This window comes from Cervus canadensis, chromosome 19 (genome assembly GCF_019320065.1).
Source record: "Cervus canadensis isolate Bull #8, Minnesota chromosome 19, ASM1932006v1, whole genome shotgun sequence".
In the NCBI taxonomy this organism is placed as follows: Eukaryota; Metazoa; Chordata; class Mammalia; order Artiodactyla; family Cervidae; genus Cervus; species Cervus canadensis.
This window is the reverse complement of record NC_057404.1, coordinates 20,588,404-20,607,115: the sequence shown is the minus strand read 5'-3', so window position 1 is coordinate 20,607,115 and position 18,712 is coordinate 20,588,404. Positions and strand designations below refer to the sequence as shown.

General features: G+C 44.5%; 1 protein-coding gene across 4 annotated transcripts in view; it reads right to left on the bottom strand.

Annotated features, from left to right (window-relative positions):
• The window catches only part of CCDC149 (coiled-coil domain containing 149), a 134,918-nt gene that overhangs the window by 34,835 nt on the left and 81,371 nt on the right, over positions 1–18,712 (bottom strand). For all 4 annotated transcript variants that reach the window (XM_043438277.1, XM_043438278.1, XM_043438276.1 and 1 more), the window contains exons 5-9: positions 13,822–13,938; positions 12,829–13,001; positions 12,050–12,122; positions 10,748–10,832; positions 7,706–7,850 (exon numbers count right to left, since the gene is read on the bottom strand). In XM_043438277.1, coding sequence (XP_043294212.1) covers positions 7,706–7,850; positions 10,748–10,832; positions 12,050–12,122; positions 12,829–13,001; positions 13,822–13,938 — 593 coding nt within the window. The remainder of the gene's footprint in view (positions 1–7,705; positions 7,851–10,747; positions 10,833–12,049; positions 12,123–12,828; positions 13,002–13,821; positions 13,939–18,712) is intronic.

Sequence of the window (18,712 nt, the reverse complement as noted above, 5' to 3'; positions counted from 1 at the left end):
GTAATTATCTCTGGAATTAAAAAATAGGCATTTGAAAAACTTTCAGAAATTATAGAATCACTAAAATAATTACACTGCTTTCCAAGATGACTATTCTGATTCACTATGATGTATAAGATCTTGAATGTGTATTTTAACAGATTACTCTGTCTACTTGGAAGCTGAACTTTGTCTCTATGCATGAAGAGACCTAAATGTGGCCACATATTTCCCTTCCTTCACGCTACACAAAATTAAATATAGTTGGGAAATGATGTGATAGTCATCTGAAACTTCAATCACTTTTCATTGGCTTGGAAATTGAAAAACCAGTCTTTATCTTTGGGGGATTTTCTTGGCACTGCTGTGCTAAAATGATGTGGAAATCACCTTAATAGCAATGTTTCAAATTCTTTCAGCAGGAGAAACCAGAATGCCAGAATTGTTCTATACTTCTTTACATTCCAGACATAGATGCACACACCCACATACATACCAAGATCTGAATGTATATATCTGCATATATGTATATTGCTTCAAATGCATCCTCATTTTACCTGAATTGACTCTTAATATTCCCTTTGAGTTCACAGAAAACTCCTTGACATGACTCTATGCGGTTTTGTTCATCTAGGTACTTAGAGCTTTTTTCTTTTCTTCTTTTCCTTAAGTCTTAAATTCTGCATAGTCTTTATCAATTACTTTCAATTTTCACTCCATTTGTTGGGTCTATTCGGCTTTCATGTCTCTGACCCCTCAATAAACACTTTTCTTCGTAATCTCGCTTTCAATATTTTGCTCAGACCTTCTGATCCGAGCTCCCTTTTCACCAGCTGATGGGTTTGAGATGCAATCACATTGGTGTTCAAGCTGATGCCTGCTTCTTAGAATGATCAGATCACCTGTATGTGGCTGCTTCTTGGAAACAAAAGATAAGGCTTAACTCTTCTGTGTTCAATGAAAGATGCCATCAGGGCAATGCTCAAAGGCGTGGTGAAGAGACATTTGGTTGTATTTTTCCTGATGTTCTTGGATAACGCAGCCACGTCTCCCAGAAATGTGCTGATGTGAATCTGCTGTCTGGAACAACCTACTCTCAGGGATCTTGCCTTAGTTTGTCGGTGCTGACTGCTTTTTTCTTTAGCCTGACACAGGCATCTGATGCAGGGCTGGAGGTAGTAAAATGGACCCAGTAGAAGTTGAAGTAGTAGTAATGGCAACAATAACATCATCAGTAACAATAACAACTATTCTATGGTTAACACAAACAGCAATTAATCTTTCCTGAATCCCAGGTCTGAGTCAGAGTGCATGCCAAACATCTACCAAAAGTACACTTTCTTCTCTGACCTGACAAAACTCTGCAGTGTAGACTGTATTTTTATCCTCCTTTTATACATGTGGGTCCTAACAAACAGAGAGGTGAAGCAGTTTGTCTAAAGACACACAGTTCATCTCAAATCTGTTTTTCCCAACCCAGCACCCTCTACTCCCATTAGAAAACAGAGGCATAGAAACTAGTCAGCGTAACTAAAACCACATGCTGGACTCAGCTGGTGACGAGTATGGATTTTTAACCTATGCCTCAGGTAGATTAACCTTTGCCTCCCAAGTGCACGTTCTTAACCAATAACACCCTAATAACACTAGAAAACCAGCATTCACAGGCCTAAAGCAAGTTCTCTTTGAAACTATGCATAACTGAAATATGGCTGCAGCCACAGCTGGACCTGCAAAATATAACCTAAGATGCTTCAAATGACAGACGGTCTTCTAGTTGGCTTCACACTGAACAGATACAGCAGGTGGTCCACTGAATGTGATGTAACACAGCCCAGGGAGAGGAGAGGCTTATCAGAGTCTTCATAGCTGGCAGGACACACAGATGGAGACAGTAGAAGTAAAAACAGGGTCCATTCAGTGAAGTTCAACCAATTCAACAATTATTGAGGCTGTAAGGAACAAAGATGAGAAGCTATATCCCACAAGAGCCAGTGGGGATGGAGGAAGCGAAAGGAACAGAGTGTTAGAGGACGAGGTGACCTTGGGATACCTGAGGAGACAGATGGACATCTTGGGGAGACAGGAAGATCCCGGAGTGCAAGGATGAGAGTGTATGCTGGGGGCAGGTCTACTCTCCAACAGGAAGAGAGAAGTCAGAAGAACTGGGGACCACAGCACCACCTGCATAAAGCAAGACAGGACCAGAGGAACACAGGTGGAAAGGGAACAGGAGCACCAGGGCCACGTGGGGAAGGGAGAGAAGGTTCCAGGTCAGGTGGCATAGTCTGTATCATCTTATTCTAGAAGGTGGTCACACAGGATGAAAAAGGCCCCTGAGAAGGTGTGCCCGACCCTTGAGAGAGCTGTTACAAGACAGAGGAAGGGGTGAAATCCAGAATCCAAGTGACAGGGTTGGAAAAGCAGCCTATGAGAAAGCTGAAGCGGTGAATATAGATGACTCTTCAAGTAGTTTAGCAGGGAATCCAAGGAGACAGTCAGGGCAGTAGCTTGAGGCATAAACAGGCTTGAGAGAGGATTTTTTTCTTTGTAAGATGTGGGGGTGGGGGGTGTTTAAAATAAAGTTTTTATTTAGCTGTGGCTTGTTTTAGAATAGGGAAAATTTTAGCATATGTCTACCTAGTAGTCTAGAAAAAACTTCAAGACACTGGGCTTCTAGATAGGATTTTCAGTAGTGGTTTCTGATAGTAAAACACCATGTGTGTGTTAGTCACTTAGTCTTGTCCAACTCTTTGTGACCCCATGGACTGTTGCCTGCCAGGCTCCTCTGTCCATGGAATTCTTCAGGCAAGAATACTGAAGTGGGGAGCCATTCCCTGCTCCAGGGGATCTTCCCAACCCAGGGATTGAACCCAGGTCTCCTGTACTGTAGGCAGATTCTTTACCATCTCTGAGCCACCAGGGCAGCCCAGAGAATCTGCAAAAGACAGAACTAACTCAGGAACTAGCCACCACTTTGCCTCTGTCCTTTCTCTCTGGACAACATGGGAAGCAGGAATCCTGAGTGAGGGTTCTTGGGGGGAGCCTGATCCTTTAAAGAGAAAGAGCTGGCAATGGCCCCACACAAACTGCAGATAACCTTGCCCCCCACCTTCACCCCAGGAGATCTTCTTTTGAATCTTTGCTCTGATCCAGGACAGCTCCTGCTGCTTCCAAGATCTTGAACTTCCAGGCTACTTAGCATTGGCCAGGAAAGGGAGAGAGCAGTGAAGAGTTTTAGGCAAAGCACAGAGGGTGGAGAAAGGCCAGGATGACCTCATGTCTAAACCACTGCTGCCAGCACCCCACCCCTGGCGGAGCGAGGGCTCGTTGGGAAGGGCTGGAGAACAGAAGGTGGTGTTCCATGAGACATGCTCTTAATATTTGCCCCTTCATCATTAACCTGTTTGTAAGACACACAAACCCCATCCCTTCTTTAATAATAGCTGGACAGCTGCAAACTCGCAACAAGTACCTCAAGCAAAATGCTTATTAATTGAATATGCTCTCAAATGATAAAGTCCTAGGTTTATTCATCAGTTTGTCAAGATGGCTCTCATTGGGCCTTCTTCGCCTTAAGGGACAGGAGGATGGGGATGGGCAAGGGGTAGAAGGGGTAAGTGCCAGGCAGTGGAAAACCAGTAGGGGGCGCACACTCTTACAGAACAGAACACCTGCATTCATTCCTACTTCTAATGCTCCACCTCAACAAAGCCATTGTTACAATTGAGTTACAAAAGGCTAAACCAAGGGGGATAAGAGCAAGCAGACCAAATTCACACTTTATTCTTAGCCCCCATTCCATCTGTTATATAATTTGTTTTTTGCATACCCCCAAATAAAACATTTATTGAAAGTATGAAACTTAAGACCCTTGAAGTATTAAAAATGGCACATTAGGTACTTAATGTACTGATATGAGGCAGTCTTCAAGACCTATTGTTATGAGAAAAAAGCAAGGTGGAAGACAGTGAAAAAAACTTTTTTTGATGAATACTAGCTACCATTTGCAAAAAAATAAAAAGAGAGAAAAAAGAAAATCTATATGTATATAAGATATATGAGTATTGATGTGTGTCTATATAAATGCATTATACATTTGCTTATATATGTATCCTTGGAGAGGATACATAAAAAATGAGGAACTGTGGTTTCCTCCAGGAGGGTGGATTGGGTGGCTGAGAGACATTGGTTTGGAGATATATTGTTGTTTAACCTTTTAAAATATGAATCAGATGGTTCAAAATGATTAAATAACAGTTAAAAACAAAAAGCTGCATTAAGGAAACAGCCTGCAAAATGAAAATGTCTACCTTTCTCAATAGAAAGTGAGGGCCCATGAAACCTGGAGATGTGTGCGGTTGCAGTGGGGTATGGTGGGCATGTATAAGGAAATCAGTCCATCACAGGAGGTGGGAGTGTCAGCCAGCAGCTTGGGAACGCTGAGTTTGGCAGGCGGTGGGACTCAGCGGGGCTTTTCGGTGGAGGCTTGCACTGTGGTCAGCATCGAGGTTGGCAGGTAGCGTGCCCAGCTAAATGGCGGAGGAGGTGGGTGGGGGTCTGAGGATAGAGGGTTCATGGGAGGATCTTCCTAAGGACAAGATAATGAATGGTCTGGTGGGGAGCAAGCAGAGGGAGCAGGTAGGAGATGAACACAGAAGGGCCCTGGCAAGCATTCAGGAAATATATGTTGAGTAAATGAACACATGCCTGAAAACCATAAAACTTAATGCCCATTTTCACATGAGTATTAAGGGAAGAGGAATAAAGGGTTAGACCAGTCAATCATCCATTCATCATCAAATAATTACAAGCACCCATTGCGGGCCTAGCACTGTCCAACGTACTGGAGAGAACAGTGACCAAAATGGACAAACATTCTGGCCTTGGGACAGCTGCAACCCAAGTGATGTGGAAGTTCGTCAAACCTAGGCACTAGGATGGTGGGCAGAACATGTTAAATATTCTTCAAGTCACTCTTTAAGGGGCTGCATAATATTCTGCCTTATGGATTTACTATAATGATAACCATTCTCCAGGGCTTCCCCAGTGGCCCAGCAGTAAAGAATTCACCTGCCATGCAAGAGCCACAGGAAATGCAGCTTCGATCCTTGGGTCTGGAAGATCCCCTGGAGGAGGGCATGGCAGTCCACTCCAGTATCCTTGCCAGGAAAATTCCATGGACAGAGGAGCCTGGTGGGCTAAGGTCCACAGGGTCACAAAAAGTTGGACACGACTGAAGCGACTTAGCATGTACACATGCTACCCTTCTCCAATTTAAAAATATTCTGGTTGTTTCCACTCTTTTTCTTGTTGTTGTTTCCACTCTTATAAATGAATCTACAGTGAACCACCTCATGGATAAATCTTAGAGCATCGTTCTGATTTGTTTCTTTCAGATACATTTCTAGAAACTGACCCTTTGGGTCAAAGGGCACAAGCATTTTAAAGGATACTAAAACATACTAAGGAATGGGTGCTCCAAACTCTAGACTCATTGAACCTTAGGAGCTGAAATTCAGGAGAAACTGTACTGAGCAGCCGGAAATGTCGGTCTTGCTCTTGACGGCAAGGTGACAAGAGTTCTAAGAAGGGTCTGCAGACGACAGGAAGCAAAGACAGGTCCCCTGAGTGGGGGTAAGAAGATGGAAGATCAGAGAAGACAGGAAGAGGAGGAAGAGGCCTGGGGTGGAAGGAGGGGAAGAGGAGAAGGGACAGGGAACGAGGCAGCAGAGAGAGCAGAAGGAATCCAAGAAGATGGCTTTCAAGATGGGAATTGGGATGAAGAGAAATCATAGAAGAAAGAGACTCAGAAAGTGAGGTTTGGGGGTACTGGTGACCCTCACAGGAAGATTGCTATGGAAAATTCAGAAGAGGTCTTGGGAGGTGTTCAAGCCTGCCCCTGGCATCACTGGGCACCTGCTAAAATTCAGAATCCCGACATTCCTTCCAGAACCCCCCCAAATCTGCATTTCTAAACAATCACCCCCTTCAAGTAATTCTACCATAGGTGCCCCCCCAGAACACACATTTGGGAGGTGGTTGATGAAGAAGTAAAGGTGGCCTCTTATTCACAAAGATTGGAGGTGAAAGGGATTCACAGGAACCCTTTGGGGGCGGATGTTTATGAAGATCTGGGAAGTTTCTGGGTGAAGATGCATAAGCAGCAGGAGGGGCAGAAATTGAAAAGGTTGAAAGAGGATGTCACAGGAGAGCCAGGCCCCAGAGGAGGGAGGAGGGTGAGGACCAATAGGTTGGTGGGTCAGTGTGTTTCCCAGAGACCAGAGGGAGAGGGTGGAAGACACTGGGGAGCAGTGAGCCTCCGGGCTCTTGATAGGCAGGCTTTGATTTCTCAGTAAAAGAGAAGCTGAGGTTACCTGCTGAGAACAAATGAGGGTTGAGAAGACCTGAGGAGGTTTGAAAGAGCCCCTGTGGATGCTTTATAGGGAGCTGGTGAGGACAGAGAAGGCTCCTGGGACCACCACCAGCTGCGGAATAAAACAGACCTCGTACCTATTTGAGGAGATCCCCATTTCTTCGTCCTCCCCTGAGGAGCATCTCCATTTTAGCATCTGGCTGTTTCAGTCCTTGGTTAATATTTCTTTTAAAAGAATTTTAAAAAACTTCTTCTGTCAATAAATCACCCTTGTCATCCCTCTGAGATTGCCCAGACTCCCTCCACTGCTCTTCGCCTTCTTTTATATATATCTTAATCTCCTGCGCTATCTTCCCTTCACTCCCGGCCTCTCTTTTTGCTATTTTGTTTTTACAATACTCTCCATCATTTCACGGTTGCCTCTCTCCTTGCAAACCCCCACCCCGCCAGGCCCCCAGTTCCCTGACTGCTCCCCGTTCTTGCTGGAAGCCCAGTCTTTGGGAAGCTGCTCCTACACAGCATACTTAAATTTTGCTTCCACGCATAGGTCATAAAAGCAGGACCAGCTATGTAATTTGCAGGGCCCAGTGCAAAATGAAACCTTGGGGCCCTCTTGTTAAAAAACGATCAAGAATTTGAAGATAGTGACTGCAGAGGATTAGACCAAGTGCGGGGACCTTCTGAGCGCTGCGTTGTGTGTGACTGCATGAGCCGATGGTCCTCGAAGCTGGCTCTATTTGCAACCTTTGTGGCTTTGATTTATGGTTTAGTCACCATTCTCTGAACACTTCCAATTTTGCTTCTGTCATCTCTACATGCCACTTTAACTTGCTTGATTTTGTCCAATGTAGTTAACATGTTTATAGTAACAGAAGAAGACATGCTCTTTTAGCTATTGTTCCTTTTCACCATCCTTTTTTTTTTTTTTTTGCTGATCTGGAAAAAAATGGCATGAGACTCTGTTCCAGGCCCCATAAGCTTGTAAGTTGATGCTTGGGTGTTTCTACTCTCAGAGCGCCAGAAAGCCGTGCCGTGAGGTTAAAATTGCATGAGGAGGTGTCTCCCCTAGAGGAGACTTGAGGACAGTATGATAAGTTCCCCAGGCACATATACCATCAAAATCAGCTGGGCAATATGTGTGGCTTGGTGAGTGGCTCAGAATAAGCATTCAGTGAGGAATAGCCAGTATTCTCTCCTTGCTGGTCCAGGTAAATTTCCCTCTAGATTCGAGGGTTCTCCTCTCCTCCCGTTCAGACTTGCAGCCCACCTGGTTGCCACCTGGTTGCCTGCTGACAGCCACCGTCCCACCGCTGTCCCGCCCACCCTGCACCCGAGGGTCTGGCCACCTACTTGTTGGTCTGCCTCTGGTGCTGGATGACCATGTTCTTCTCATGGATCGTCTCCAACAGGGCTGTTGCCAGAGATTTCAGATCAGAAATGGACTGTGGAGTAGCTGGGAGACTGCACCCATGATCCTCAGATAACAGATCCTGAACTAGGAGGGATATAAAATGTACAACTCAGTCTTAAATCCTTCTGGAATGGTCAAATGCAAACCAATGTTACTTCTTCCTGGACAACGAAGCTGGGATCAATTCCTGGCTTCTATGTGCTACTGTGTTGTAATTGAAGAATCCACTTCAAGTGCCAAAAGTAAAATGAAATAAAATTCAGTGTGAGGGTTAAATAGAAAGGAGGCATCCTTGTGGACTTTTGCAACATTTTTTTTTTAAAGGTTAAAATCTTTTGCATTTGTCTAGCATTTTATACTCCAAAATGCTCATACTGACTAATTCATTTGAGCCTTCAAATTTAAAAAAGAACCTGGAAAATGTTATTTATTCCCATTTCACGGACAAAACAGCAAGGCGCTGATGGATTAAAACCATTAGCTGAAGGTGACCTTCTTTGAGGTCTATTCATTCAGCCACCCTCCTTCACTCTTTCTTGAGTATCTGCCTGTTATATGCCTAGCATTACGCTGAGAACTGGGCTGTGTGCATGTGTGTGCTCAGCTGTGTTCAACTCTTTGTGGCCCGATAGACTATAGCCCACCAGGCTGCTCTGTCCATGGAATTCTCCAGGCAAGAATCCTGGAGTGGGTTTTCATTTCCTTCTCCAGGGGATCTTCCCAACCCAAGGATTGAACCTGTGTCACTTGTGTCTCCTTCACTGGCAGGCGGGTTCTTTACCAGCTGAGCCACCAGGGAAACCCAGCTGAGAGCCACACAGCCATGCAAATAACAATAACTCTAGTCCTGAGCTCCTGGTTTATATTATAGCTTCTTACGGTGTACCCTTCGTGGGTGGTGTCCTCGGGGGTGATACCCTCAGTGGGTGGTGAGATACTGTAAGAGATCATTTAGAATACAAAATGTATTTTGTATTCCATGTCTTTCAAAAGTACGAGATAAAGCCAAAAGACAACCACCACTTGTATTTCTACAAGACAGGGAGAAAAAAGGAATAATACAAATCTCTCATTATATATCTTTGAATACCATTTCCTATATGCCTATATGTAGACACATAAGTTCACACATTTCTCTTCAAAAATGGGAAAAAGCTCTGCTTTTCTTCACTTAACCTTATGTCTCATCATGAATATCTACTAAAATATAAAATGTGATGGCTGCTTAGTAGCCCATGCATGTGAAAGTGAAAGTCGCTCAGTCGTGTCCGACTCTTTGTGACCCCGTGGACTGTACAGTCCATGGAATTCTCCAGGCCAGAATACTGGAGTAGGTAGCCTCTCCCTTCTCTAGGGGATCTTCCCAACCCAGGGATCAAACCCAGGTCTCCCGGATTGCAAGCTGATTCTTTGCCAGCTGAGCCACCAAGAAGCCCAAGAATATTGGAGTGGGTAGCCTATGCCTTCTCCAGAGGATCTTCCCTGGGGAACTGAACTGGGGTCTCCTGCATTGCAGGCAGATTCTTTACCAATTGAGCTATCAGGGATTGGTAATTTATTTAATTATGCTGAACATTTACATTGTTTCCAATGTTTTTTTCTTATAATTAACAAAGAAGAACTTTCTTGAAGCTAAGTGCTTGCCTATGTCTGTAATCATTTCTTATTGGCTCAAAGGGGATTGGTTTAAGGCTTTTTGTAACAGGTTGCCAAATGTTTCTCTAGAAAGGTTTGGCTGACTGACTGCTCTGCCAGGGTGCTTGAGCTTGGCTGGCATTCCCCACAACAGTGACAAGACTGGGTCTCAACATTCAGAGATGTTTGGCTATCAAGGGTATACACAGCTGTACTTAGATGGGCTACTCCACATTTCTATAGAGTACTGCAGTTTTCTTTTTAAAAATAATTCTAGGGTGTCCTTTTCTAGTTCAGGGGGAAAAAAAGGAGTTGCTTGGAAAAGTGCCTTGATTATTAGGCAGGCTGAATTCAGCACTTTTTTTTTTTTTTTAAATTCACCATAGCTCTTATGAGGACTACCACGTGATCCTTGCTGGTCTGCATTGCCAACAAGCCCAAAAGAGGCCAGCCCAGCACAGTCCACTTGAGGCTCACGTTTGAAACTGAATCCCCAAATATTAAGTGTCAGAAGCAAGCGCTCTGCTATTTATTCCCCTGACTGTTCATGGAAGATCATTATTTTTCATCAGAATCGACAAGAAGGAGGAACAAGATTGCAATCAATAAAAACTTCTTTGAAAAAAGGCATGTGTGCCATGATAAAATGATTTCAGTAGCTAGGAGACCTTTCTAGTCTGATCACAGAGGCCAAGAAAAGGAGAAACTCAATGAGGATGGAACAGACACTTCGGGATGCTGACCTGGTGATTACAGAAGGGAAAACATTCCAGAAAGGAGAGTACAGTTAGATGAATAGATACAGATGGGGTTCAGTTATTGGAGAAACCTCTAATGCAGCAGCTCTCCAAGCAGGGTACCCAAACCAGCATTGCATCAGCTGGCAACTTTTTAGAAATGTACACTTTCTGGGCTTACCCTAGGCCCACTAAATTGGAAACTCTCAGGTGGGGCCCTGTAATCTGTGTTTTAATAAGCCCTCCAGGCAATGCTGATGCAGGGGGAGGTTTGGGGGTGACCACTCTAAGGATTGGGCTTCCCAAGTGGTGCTGGGAATACAGGAGATGTAAGAGACACAGGTTTGAGCTCTGGGTTGGGGAGATCCCCTGAAGGAGGGCATGGCAACCCACTCCAGTATTCTTACCTGGAGAATCAACATGGACAGAGAGAGCCTGGCGGGCTAGAGTCCATGGGGTCGCACAGAGCCAGACACGACTGAAGTAACTTAGGAAGCCCGCATGCACACTCTAAGGATCACTTTGGTTCCTAATTCACAAACGGAGAAGTGGACCCACAGCACCAGCATTCTGTGATCACACATGGTCCCTCCCAGAAAATGACCCTACCTTGCTTTGCAGACAGGACCCCAGTCAGACCACTGCTACTGGATTTGCTCTGGCCTTTTGAGTTTTTCCGTCTCTCAAGAGCATTCTAAAGCAGCATTGCGAGAAAACAAAAACCTCTGTCAGAAAAGCCAATAAAGGAAAAATACCTAATTCCGGTAGATGCATCCTCCCCTCCAGCACACAAGAACTCTTTGCAAACTCTAAATGCTGGTCTGACTTTCAAAATTCAGAGTCCTTGCCAAAGAGTTCTGATTTTTATGGACCTGGTAAAGAGTTTTTTTTTTTTTTTTTTTTTTCAGTTGGTGCCCAGCATAATTACAGCAATTACATCCTCCTATATATAGAAGATACTCACTGCATATGCGTTAAATTAAATCAAATCTGAAACAAGAACTCAGTCTAATGTGTGAAGTCACTAGTTATGGAAACCCCTTCCAAACAGACATGAGATAGAGGCTGGGTTTAACTTTCGTGGAAGAACTGAATAAATGTTAAGTGAATGCATACACACGTTTTTTTAATTATATATTAATTATACAATGTTAAGAGCTATGTGTATATATAGATGGGTATAAACTCAAGCGTGGCCCCCACAGAATGGAAAAGGAAGGACAGCATAGAGACTTCTGAGAAAAAAGCAAACGTCAAAAGTAAGGAAAATGAGATGGCTCTCCCCAGCATCTAGACGGCTGTAAAACTTCACCCTCAGGAAGAGAAGTCAATCTATTTTCAAAGCAGAGAAACCCAGGAGATTTTGCTAATTATAACACTTACAACTAACATCTGCAGAAATAGATATTATCGAACTAATGGCGCTGGAATTAGACTAAATAACAGTGGGGAGAATTTAAACATTCTATCCTTTCAGTATGACGTGAACATTATCATTTAGATTGTGATTTCCCAATCTTTGTTTCTTCATCACTCAGAAATCATTTTCTCATGGATGATTAGGAGACAAAGATCATCTGATAATAACAACAACAAAAAGCTTTCTGTACAGAAAAACTGGAGAGGAAATCCAATTTAGTATAGACCGAGGCTGTAAAGTGGTTGCGTCCAGATTCTGGTGGTCTGTGTGCCCTGTTCAGGTGATAGAAGGAGCTCTTGCAAAACCTGTTTTTTGTTGTGTTTGCTGCTTGGGGGCTTAATTCTCACTGGTTCCTCAGCTTAAGCTCTTCTTGAACTATCTGGAGGGCAGGCAAGCACTAGAATATCTTTGGCACATAAAGCAGAATTAAAATAGAATGACATTTAGATGTACAATAGTGAATCATCACCGTCACTGTCATAATTTTCTACCTTGTATTTGGCAATGTTAGATTTTAAGAGGTTGACCTCTTCATGAAGTTGCTTTAATCTCTCTTGAAGGTACCTGGAAAAGAACACATACAACTAGAAAGAGTTTGGGAGCAAAATAAAAATCATACACTCAAACATAAGGGGGAAAAAGGAAAACCAGACACCTGAAGAATATACCTTTTTCATATAATGCCTTCCCACCACTGAAAAGAGGTAAAGTGCATCTTGGTGACCTCTTCTTAAATGGATGCGGTGAAGGTCAAATGTTCCCAAGTCACCTAAACCTCACTTCAGAACAGCCCTCTGCAGAGATCCCCTAAGGGCTATCAACACAGTTTTCAAATAATTCTCATTAAGGTGATTCCACTGGGAAGCAAAGCAGGAAGAGGCAACACCAGACACGCTGTTAAGTTAGTCACATACACACACAGAAATTTGCCTCCAGGAAAAGAAACAGCTAAGGGAATTCCTCAATTTATTTTCTTATTCTTTTCTGTCTTCTTGATAGCAATAACAAGCAGCTTTCACTGTTCCCTACCCTTCTCACCCAACCGGAGAAGGCAGGGAAAGACTGTACATATATAGCTTGTAAGCATTTGTTTGTTCTCTTCTTACTTTTACAACTAATGGGCAACATTAATATCATTGCTTTAGAGTTGGGACTTTCCTTTCATTGTAAGGCAATTTTATCAAATGTAAATAGGGCTGCAAATAACTGCCAGCCTGCAGGCAAGTGGAGGGCCAGCACCCTGTGACCACAGGCCAGGGCCCGCACTTGCCTGTTCTCCATACACAAGGCGTCCACATCAATGATGCGGTTCTCGTGGCCGCTCAGGATGTGGTTCAGCTCCTGGTTGAGCCTCTCGACTTTGTCCTGGTAGGAAGACCGCTCTTCTTTAACATCCTGAAGCTCATCCACAGAGGCCTGCAGGTCATGCTCCAGAGACTCAATCTGAAACCAAAGGAAGCGCCCTTACTTAAGGAGTTCTGCAGGCTTTAGGGTTAGAGAGGGGGATCTTCTATTTTGCTGACTGACTTTTAGAGAGCTTATTAATGCCAGCCACCTTCTATAAAACCATAAGTGCCACACACTGGACTATGATGAAAGCTAAAAACAAGGAGATGACTTCCAGCCAGTCACTTACTGTATCCAAGATGAGACAGACGTGGCAGCTTGGAACCACAGACCTTCTGGCTTACCAGCTGCAGCCTGCCCTAAAGCCAGAGGCTCAGAGAGGGCAAATCCAGACACTGGTAACAACAGCCAGTGTCTTACAACTACATACTTTTTCAAAACACTCTAGACCCAGAAATCTTGTTCTGTTCTTCAAAATCACTTAGTAAGAGAAGAAAAACAAAGTCGAGGCTCTCTAAGCTGCTCCCTAACGAGGGCTTGGTACCCGTTGAGATTTAGACTAAAAAGCATCGCTCAGTATTTCAGCTGAAACTTGCAAATTAAGGCCAGTTTGTCACGTTTGTTCGCTCCCTGTCTATCCTGGGTACGGGGGATGTTTCTTGCTATGTTCAGAACAATGACACCCAAAGTAAGACAGCAGATCTGCTAGAAGCCAAAAACAGAAGAGCTTGCTTGAGAACTTAGCAGAGAACGGAGGGAGTAAATGCCTTCAAACTGCATCCTTCTTCCTCCTCTGACCACATCCCAGGCACCCCACACTCTCGGGGAAACAGGGCACTGTCTACTCTTCCCTGTGTTGTGCCCAGCTGTGTAAACACCACCCCCACCCCTACTCTGAACAGATGCTGACGACAACCTGTTCCTTTGCTCTCTCCAGCTGCTGAACCAAATCCTCACGCTCATGGGCCGCAAAGTGCCGCACGCCGATTTCTTCATCTCCCAGCCTCTGTTTGGCAATTGTCATCCTCAACAGCTGCGTTTTCCATTGGTAGAAAAAGAAGAGGGAGAGGGAAAGAGAATTAAAATGAATAGATCTCAACAAAACCCCAAGCCTACTTCGGCAGAAAGTGTTGGAAGAAAAGACTTTTCAAGAAATACTGGGGAAGGACACAAGACAAAGAAATTTCTTACCAATATCATTAATTCAATTTAAAAAAATTCATATTGTATTCTGTACAGGCATGCCTAAACACACATGTCCACACATTCACCTATAAGGCTAATGGGAATACAGGGCTGGGCATCTGAAGATGGATATCCTGTGTAGCCCTACCGCAGTGAGGGGAAAAAACTCTGGGTCTCTTTTAAACTTAGCAAAGATTAAAAAAATGATAACACAATGTTGCAAAGAATCTGCTAAGATGGGCAATCTCCCACATTCTTGACATTTAGGCTATGACATATTTGGGGTCCTTATTTGAAAATTAGTCAGCTGAACTGCACAAATATTTATTGTGCAATTACTGTGAGCAAAAGCATCATGAGGATCAGCAGACAATGTAACAGGCAGGTGGAACAGCTTGTAGAAAGGCCTAGCAGAGGATACACAGCACTTAGTATACAGATGGCCATGTTTGATGGAATTCTCATTTCAAAACTCAAGGATTTTTGTCTTTGTGTACCTGCATAAAGCAAATTTACTTGTAGCCTTGGACTCAGCATTCATGGTGCTTTTGCATGGATGGATGCTTGCATGCTCAGTCATTAAGTCATGTCTGACTCTTTGTGACCCCATGGACTATATAGCCCACTAGACTCCTCTGTCCATGGGATTTCCCAGGCAAGAATACTGGAGTGGGTTGCCATTTTCTCCTCCGGGGGATCTTCCCAACCCAGGAATCGAACCTGTATCTCTTGCATTGGCAGGCAGATTCTTTACCTCTGAGCCACCTGGGAAGCCCTTGTAGGTGGATATGGGCAGACAAATGCAGAGTTGCAGATAATGGGAAGTGTCCCACAGGAAAGTTCCCAGCTAAGATCATTATGCTTTCTTGTTTCAGCTCATATTATAAACAAGTGTCCTTTTCATGGTCTCATTTGTGCCCCTTTTCTTCCCTCACATTTTTGTACTTTCTCTCGCTGTTCTGCTGTTTAAGAAGGCCCTGCTGAGCTGTGCTGGAGTGTTGCTTGGTGTTTCTGAGCACAACAGGCCATGGTGTGCCTTGCAGAGAATATCTGTGTGTTAGATAAGTTTCATCCAGGCATGAGTTACAGTGCTATTGGCTGTGAGTTCAATGAAAAAGAACGAACAATGTAAGTTAAATAAAGTTACTTTAAACAGAAACATGTGAAACATATATTGATCAGGTGACAAAGCGTTGTGATGAGAGGCTCAGAGGAACCTAATCTCCTATTTCCCCTAGGAACAATGGTTCCGTATTCCCTAAACCAGTGTTTGCAGTGATTTTAGAGAATGTAACTACAGCAAGTGTCAAGCATTGGCTACTTGCTATTATACTGGGGGGAGAATGGAGTTTATGTCAGAACTGGTTAATTCACCTGAAAGCTGATAACATGAAAACACAAATTCTTGACTCAGGACTTTCAGAACCCCAAGTGAATGAAAGACAAACAGCTAACCAAGTAAGAAACACTTTCAGATCAAAGAGTCTAGGAAGAGGAAGGCCTGTGCTTTTTTTTTTTTGGCATGAGGCATCCGGCATGCCACATGGCTTTGAAAGCAGGGTGCTTTTCCTTGTATGTGAAAAGCCAGATTGACAGCCTAAACTTTAAGTAATAAAACACCACTGTGGTTTCCCATTCACAGTACGCTTCGCCGAACACTTAATTTAGAATCACACAATTATGTTTGCTTAATGCCAATTAATTATTAAACATGTTTATTGAGGTCTGACAGCCATAGAAGAGAGCCAGCTTTTATATATTGGATGCCTGTTAAGCTTCAATAAACATGTTAACAATCATTTGGTGTTTAATGTGCATACAACATTGGCTATTAAATCTCAGGGCTGGGCTGGATGAAACACTTATTTTTAAGAAGTGAGGCCCAAGTTGGTGATAGCTGGATCACTAGTTGGGTCTGACACTCAATGTTCAATTGGCTGAAGAGGCCCAAAGGGGCCATGAGAGCAGGGACAGAAGCCCGAGGGAGCCTGCTCTTGTCTTCCCAGCTAACAGCTCACAGGTTCTGGAGTCTGGTGCCTGGGGGCTGGTGTCCTGGGGCCAGGTTTGAGAGCTGTGCAGCCTCAGGCTTGTGCCTAGACTTCTCTTAGTGTCTTTAACCGAAAGAGCACCACAGTGACAGTACAGCGTTTACTCTCCAGGGTGCCTTAACGGTCGGGCCCAGAGTAGGCTGCACCCAAATGTGCCTCAACGGCATACTGATTATTTTGAATCAAAGTTCTTTAAGAAATGGCCAAGAGGGACACTTGGCCCTTAACAAGAGGGACTCTGACCCTCCTTTCTGTCACCCTGAGAGCAGGAAAAGATCTCTCGCATGTGGAATGGACGTGTAGACACAGAGGGGGAGAGAGAGGATGGGATGAACTGAGGGTAGCATTGACATTTGTACTGCCACGTGTAAAACAGCGAGTGGGAAGTGGCTGCATAGCCCAGGGAACGCAGCCTGGTGCTCTGTGATGACCTAGAGCAGTGGAGTGGGGATGGGGTGGGAGCGAAGCTCAAGAGGGAGGGGACATACATATACATAGAGCTGATTCACATTGTCGTAGAGCGGAAATGAATACAACATTGGAAAGCAATGATGTTGCTGTGTTGTGTTGTGTTGTTGTTTAGTTGCTCAGTTGTGTCTGACTCTTTTGCAACCCCATGGACTGCAGCCCACCAGGCGCCTCTGCCCATGGACTTCTCCAGGCAAGAATACTGCAGTGGGTTTGCCAGGCACTCCTCTAGGGAAATCGTCCCAACCCAGGGATCGAACCCATATCTCTTGCTTGGCAGGTGGAGTCTTTACCACTGAGCCTCCTGGGAAGCCCAAAGCAATTATATTCCGATTAAAAAATAAATTTAAAAAATCTCTCATGTGAAAGGTGTACTCCCTGCATCTGGAGGTAGAAGGACACCCTTACTGCCAGAGATAGGGAATTCAGGCAAGAAACCAAAATCTAAACAAACTCTGTTACTGCTTTTATTTACTACCCCAAGTCAAAACTCAGTTTAGATTTTTCACTAGTTGGGCACCCAAAACCTAAGGTTCTCTCTCCTGTCAGTTCCTCCCAAATATATTATTTCTTTGTCTGAAAGTATAAAAGTTATCTGCTTTGGTCACTTCTTAGATCCCATGCCTAAGAGACCAGCAAGAATTTCAAATATGTCTCTTTTTCTCCTGCTAATCTGTCTTGTGTCCAACCACAAGACATCAAGAGGGATGGAGGGGGCAATTTCCCCTCCCCAGCACTGAGCATGAAGTCAAAGAGTGAAGTTGTATTAAACGAGAATTTAACTTAGGGCAATTCAAATTGATGTGTTCAGTTTCTGAAAAGATGAGGGGGAAAACCAAGGGGAAGAAGAGCAGGATGAACAAAAGGGGATGGGAGAGAAATAATAATTTTAAAAATTGGTGGCTCCCCCCATCCCTACTTTCAATGTCCCAGACTGAGGGCGAGGTGAGAGAGAGACTGATGATGCATTTAGGCAAAATCATACTGTCCATGTTTATAAGTAAGACTGCTGTTCGGGAGCATGCATGGCCATGTGCCTGAACGTTATGGACAACTTAAGGGACCTTCCAGGCGAATTTCAGCCAGACACAAGTTTTCGCCTCTTACATGCTGACTTTAGAACCTAGTCCCACATAAGAGAAGATATTTCTCTACCATACTTAGCACAGCCCCAGAACATAAAGAGTGCTCGATCAGTGTTAGCTGCTATTACAATCATGGCTGTGGCCACTGCTGTCCTCCTCCACGTGAGGTTCCCCACTCATACACCCACTGGGGAAGTCCCAATTTTCTTACAAGCTGGAGGAAAGCGAGCTGCTGAGGCAACGTTATCTGTAGACCGCAGGCAAAGGGGTTGATTTCCCACCTTGGAAGCTGTTAGGAAGCAACTGCTCGGAGCACTTAATTTCCTCCAATGGGACTATCAAAACTGCACAGCCAGCCCCCCTGTGCCAACCCTCGGAGTGGACCAGTGCCCTGAGAGGCGCGTGCATGGCCATCAGGAGACATGTCGGTTTGCTGATTTAGATGGAAATAAACGCTTAAGAATGAATTACGGGTGTGAGTCGTCCGCTTATGGATGAGATGCAGTTGCAGCTGGGATGTGGCTGAGGGGCAAGACCGCAAAACGATGTGGCAAACGGCTCTTGGGCGCCCTTCCCCCACCCTGACGACGGAGTCTGACTCCTCTGCCAAGCCCCGCTCAAACTGTGGTGCCGTCAAGGCCCCCCAGTCAGAATGACTCACTTCCTCCTTGATCTCTTCTCTGGCTTCATCCCTCAGAGTCCTCAGCAGCCTCTCTCTCATCTTGTTTTCATCTGCCTGAATCCATTTTCCCCAGCTTACCAATGAGTCATCACCGACTCAATGGACATGAGTTTGAGCAAACCCTAGGAGATAGTGAAGGACGGGAGCCTGGTGGGCTGCAGTTCGTGGGGTCGCAAAGAGTCAGACCCAACTCTGCAAATGAACAACAACAATTTTCCCCAGTAGACAGTGGGAGGGAGGTAGCCAGAGGCAGGAGCAGCTATTATTCTCCTGGTGTTACCTGTGTTCAGCTCCTACATCTGCTCATTCTAGTCACGTGTCCTCAGCTGTCATCTAACC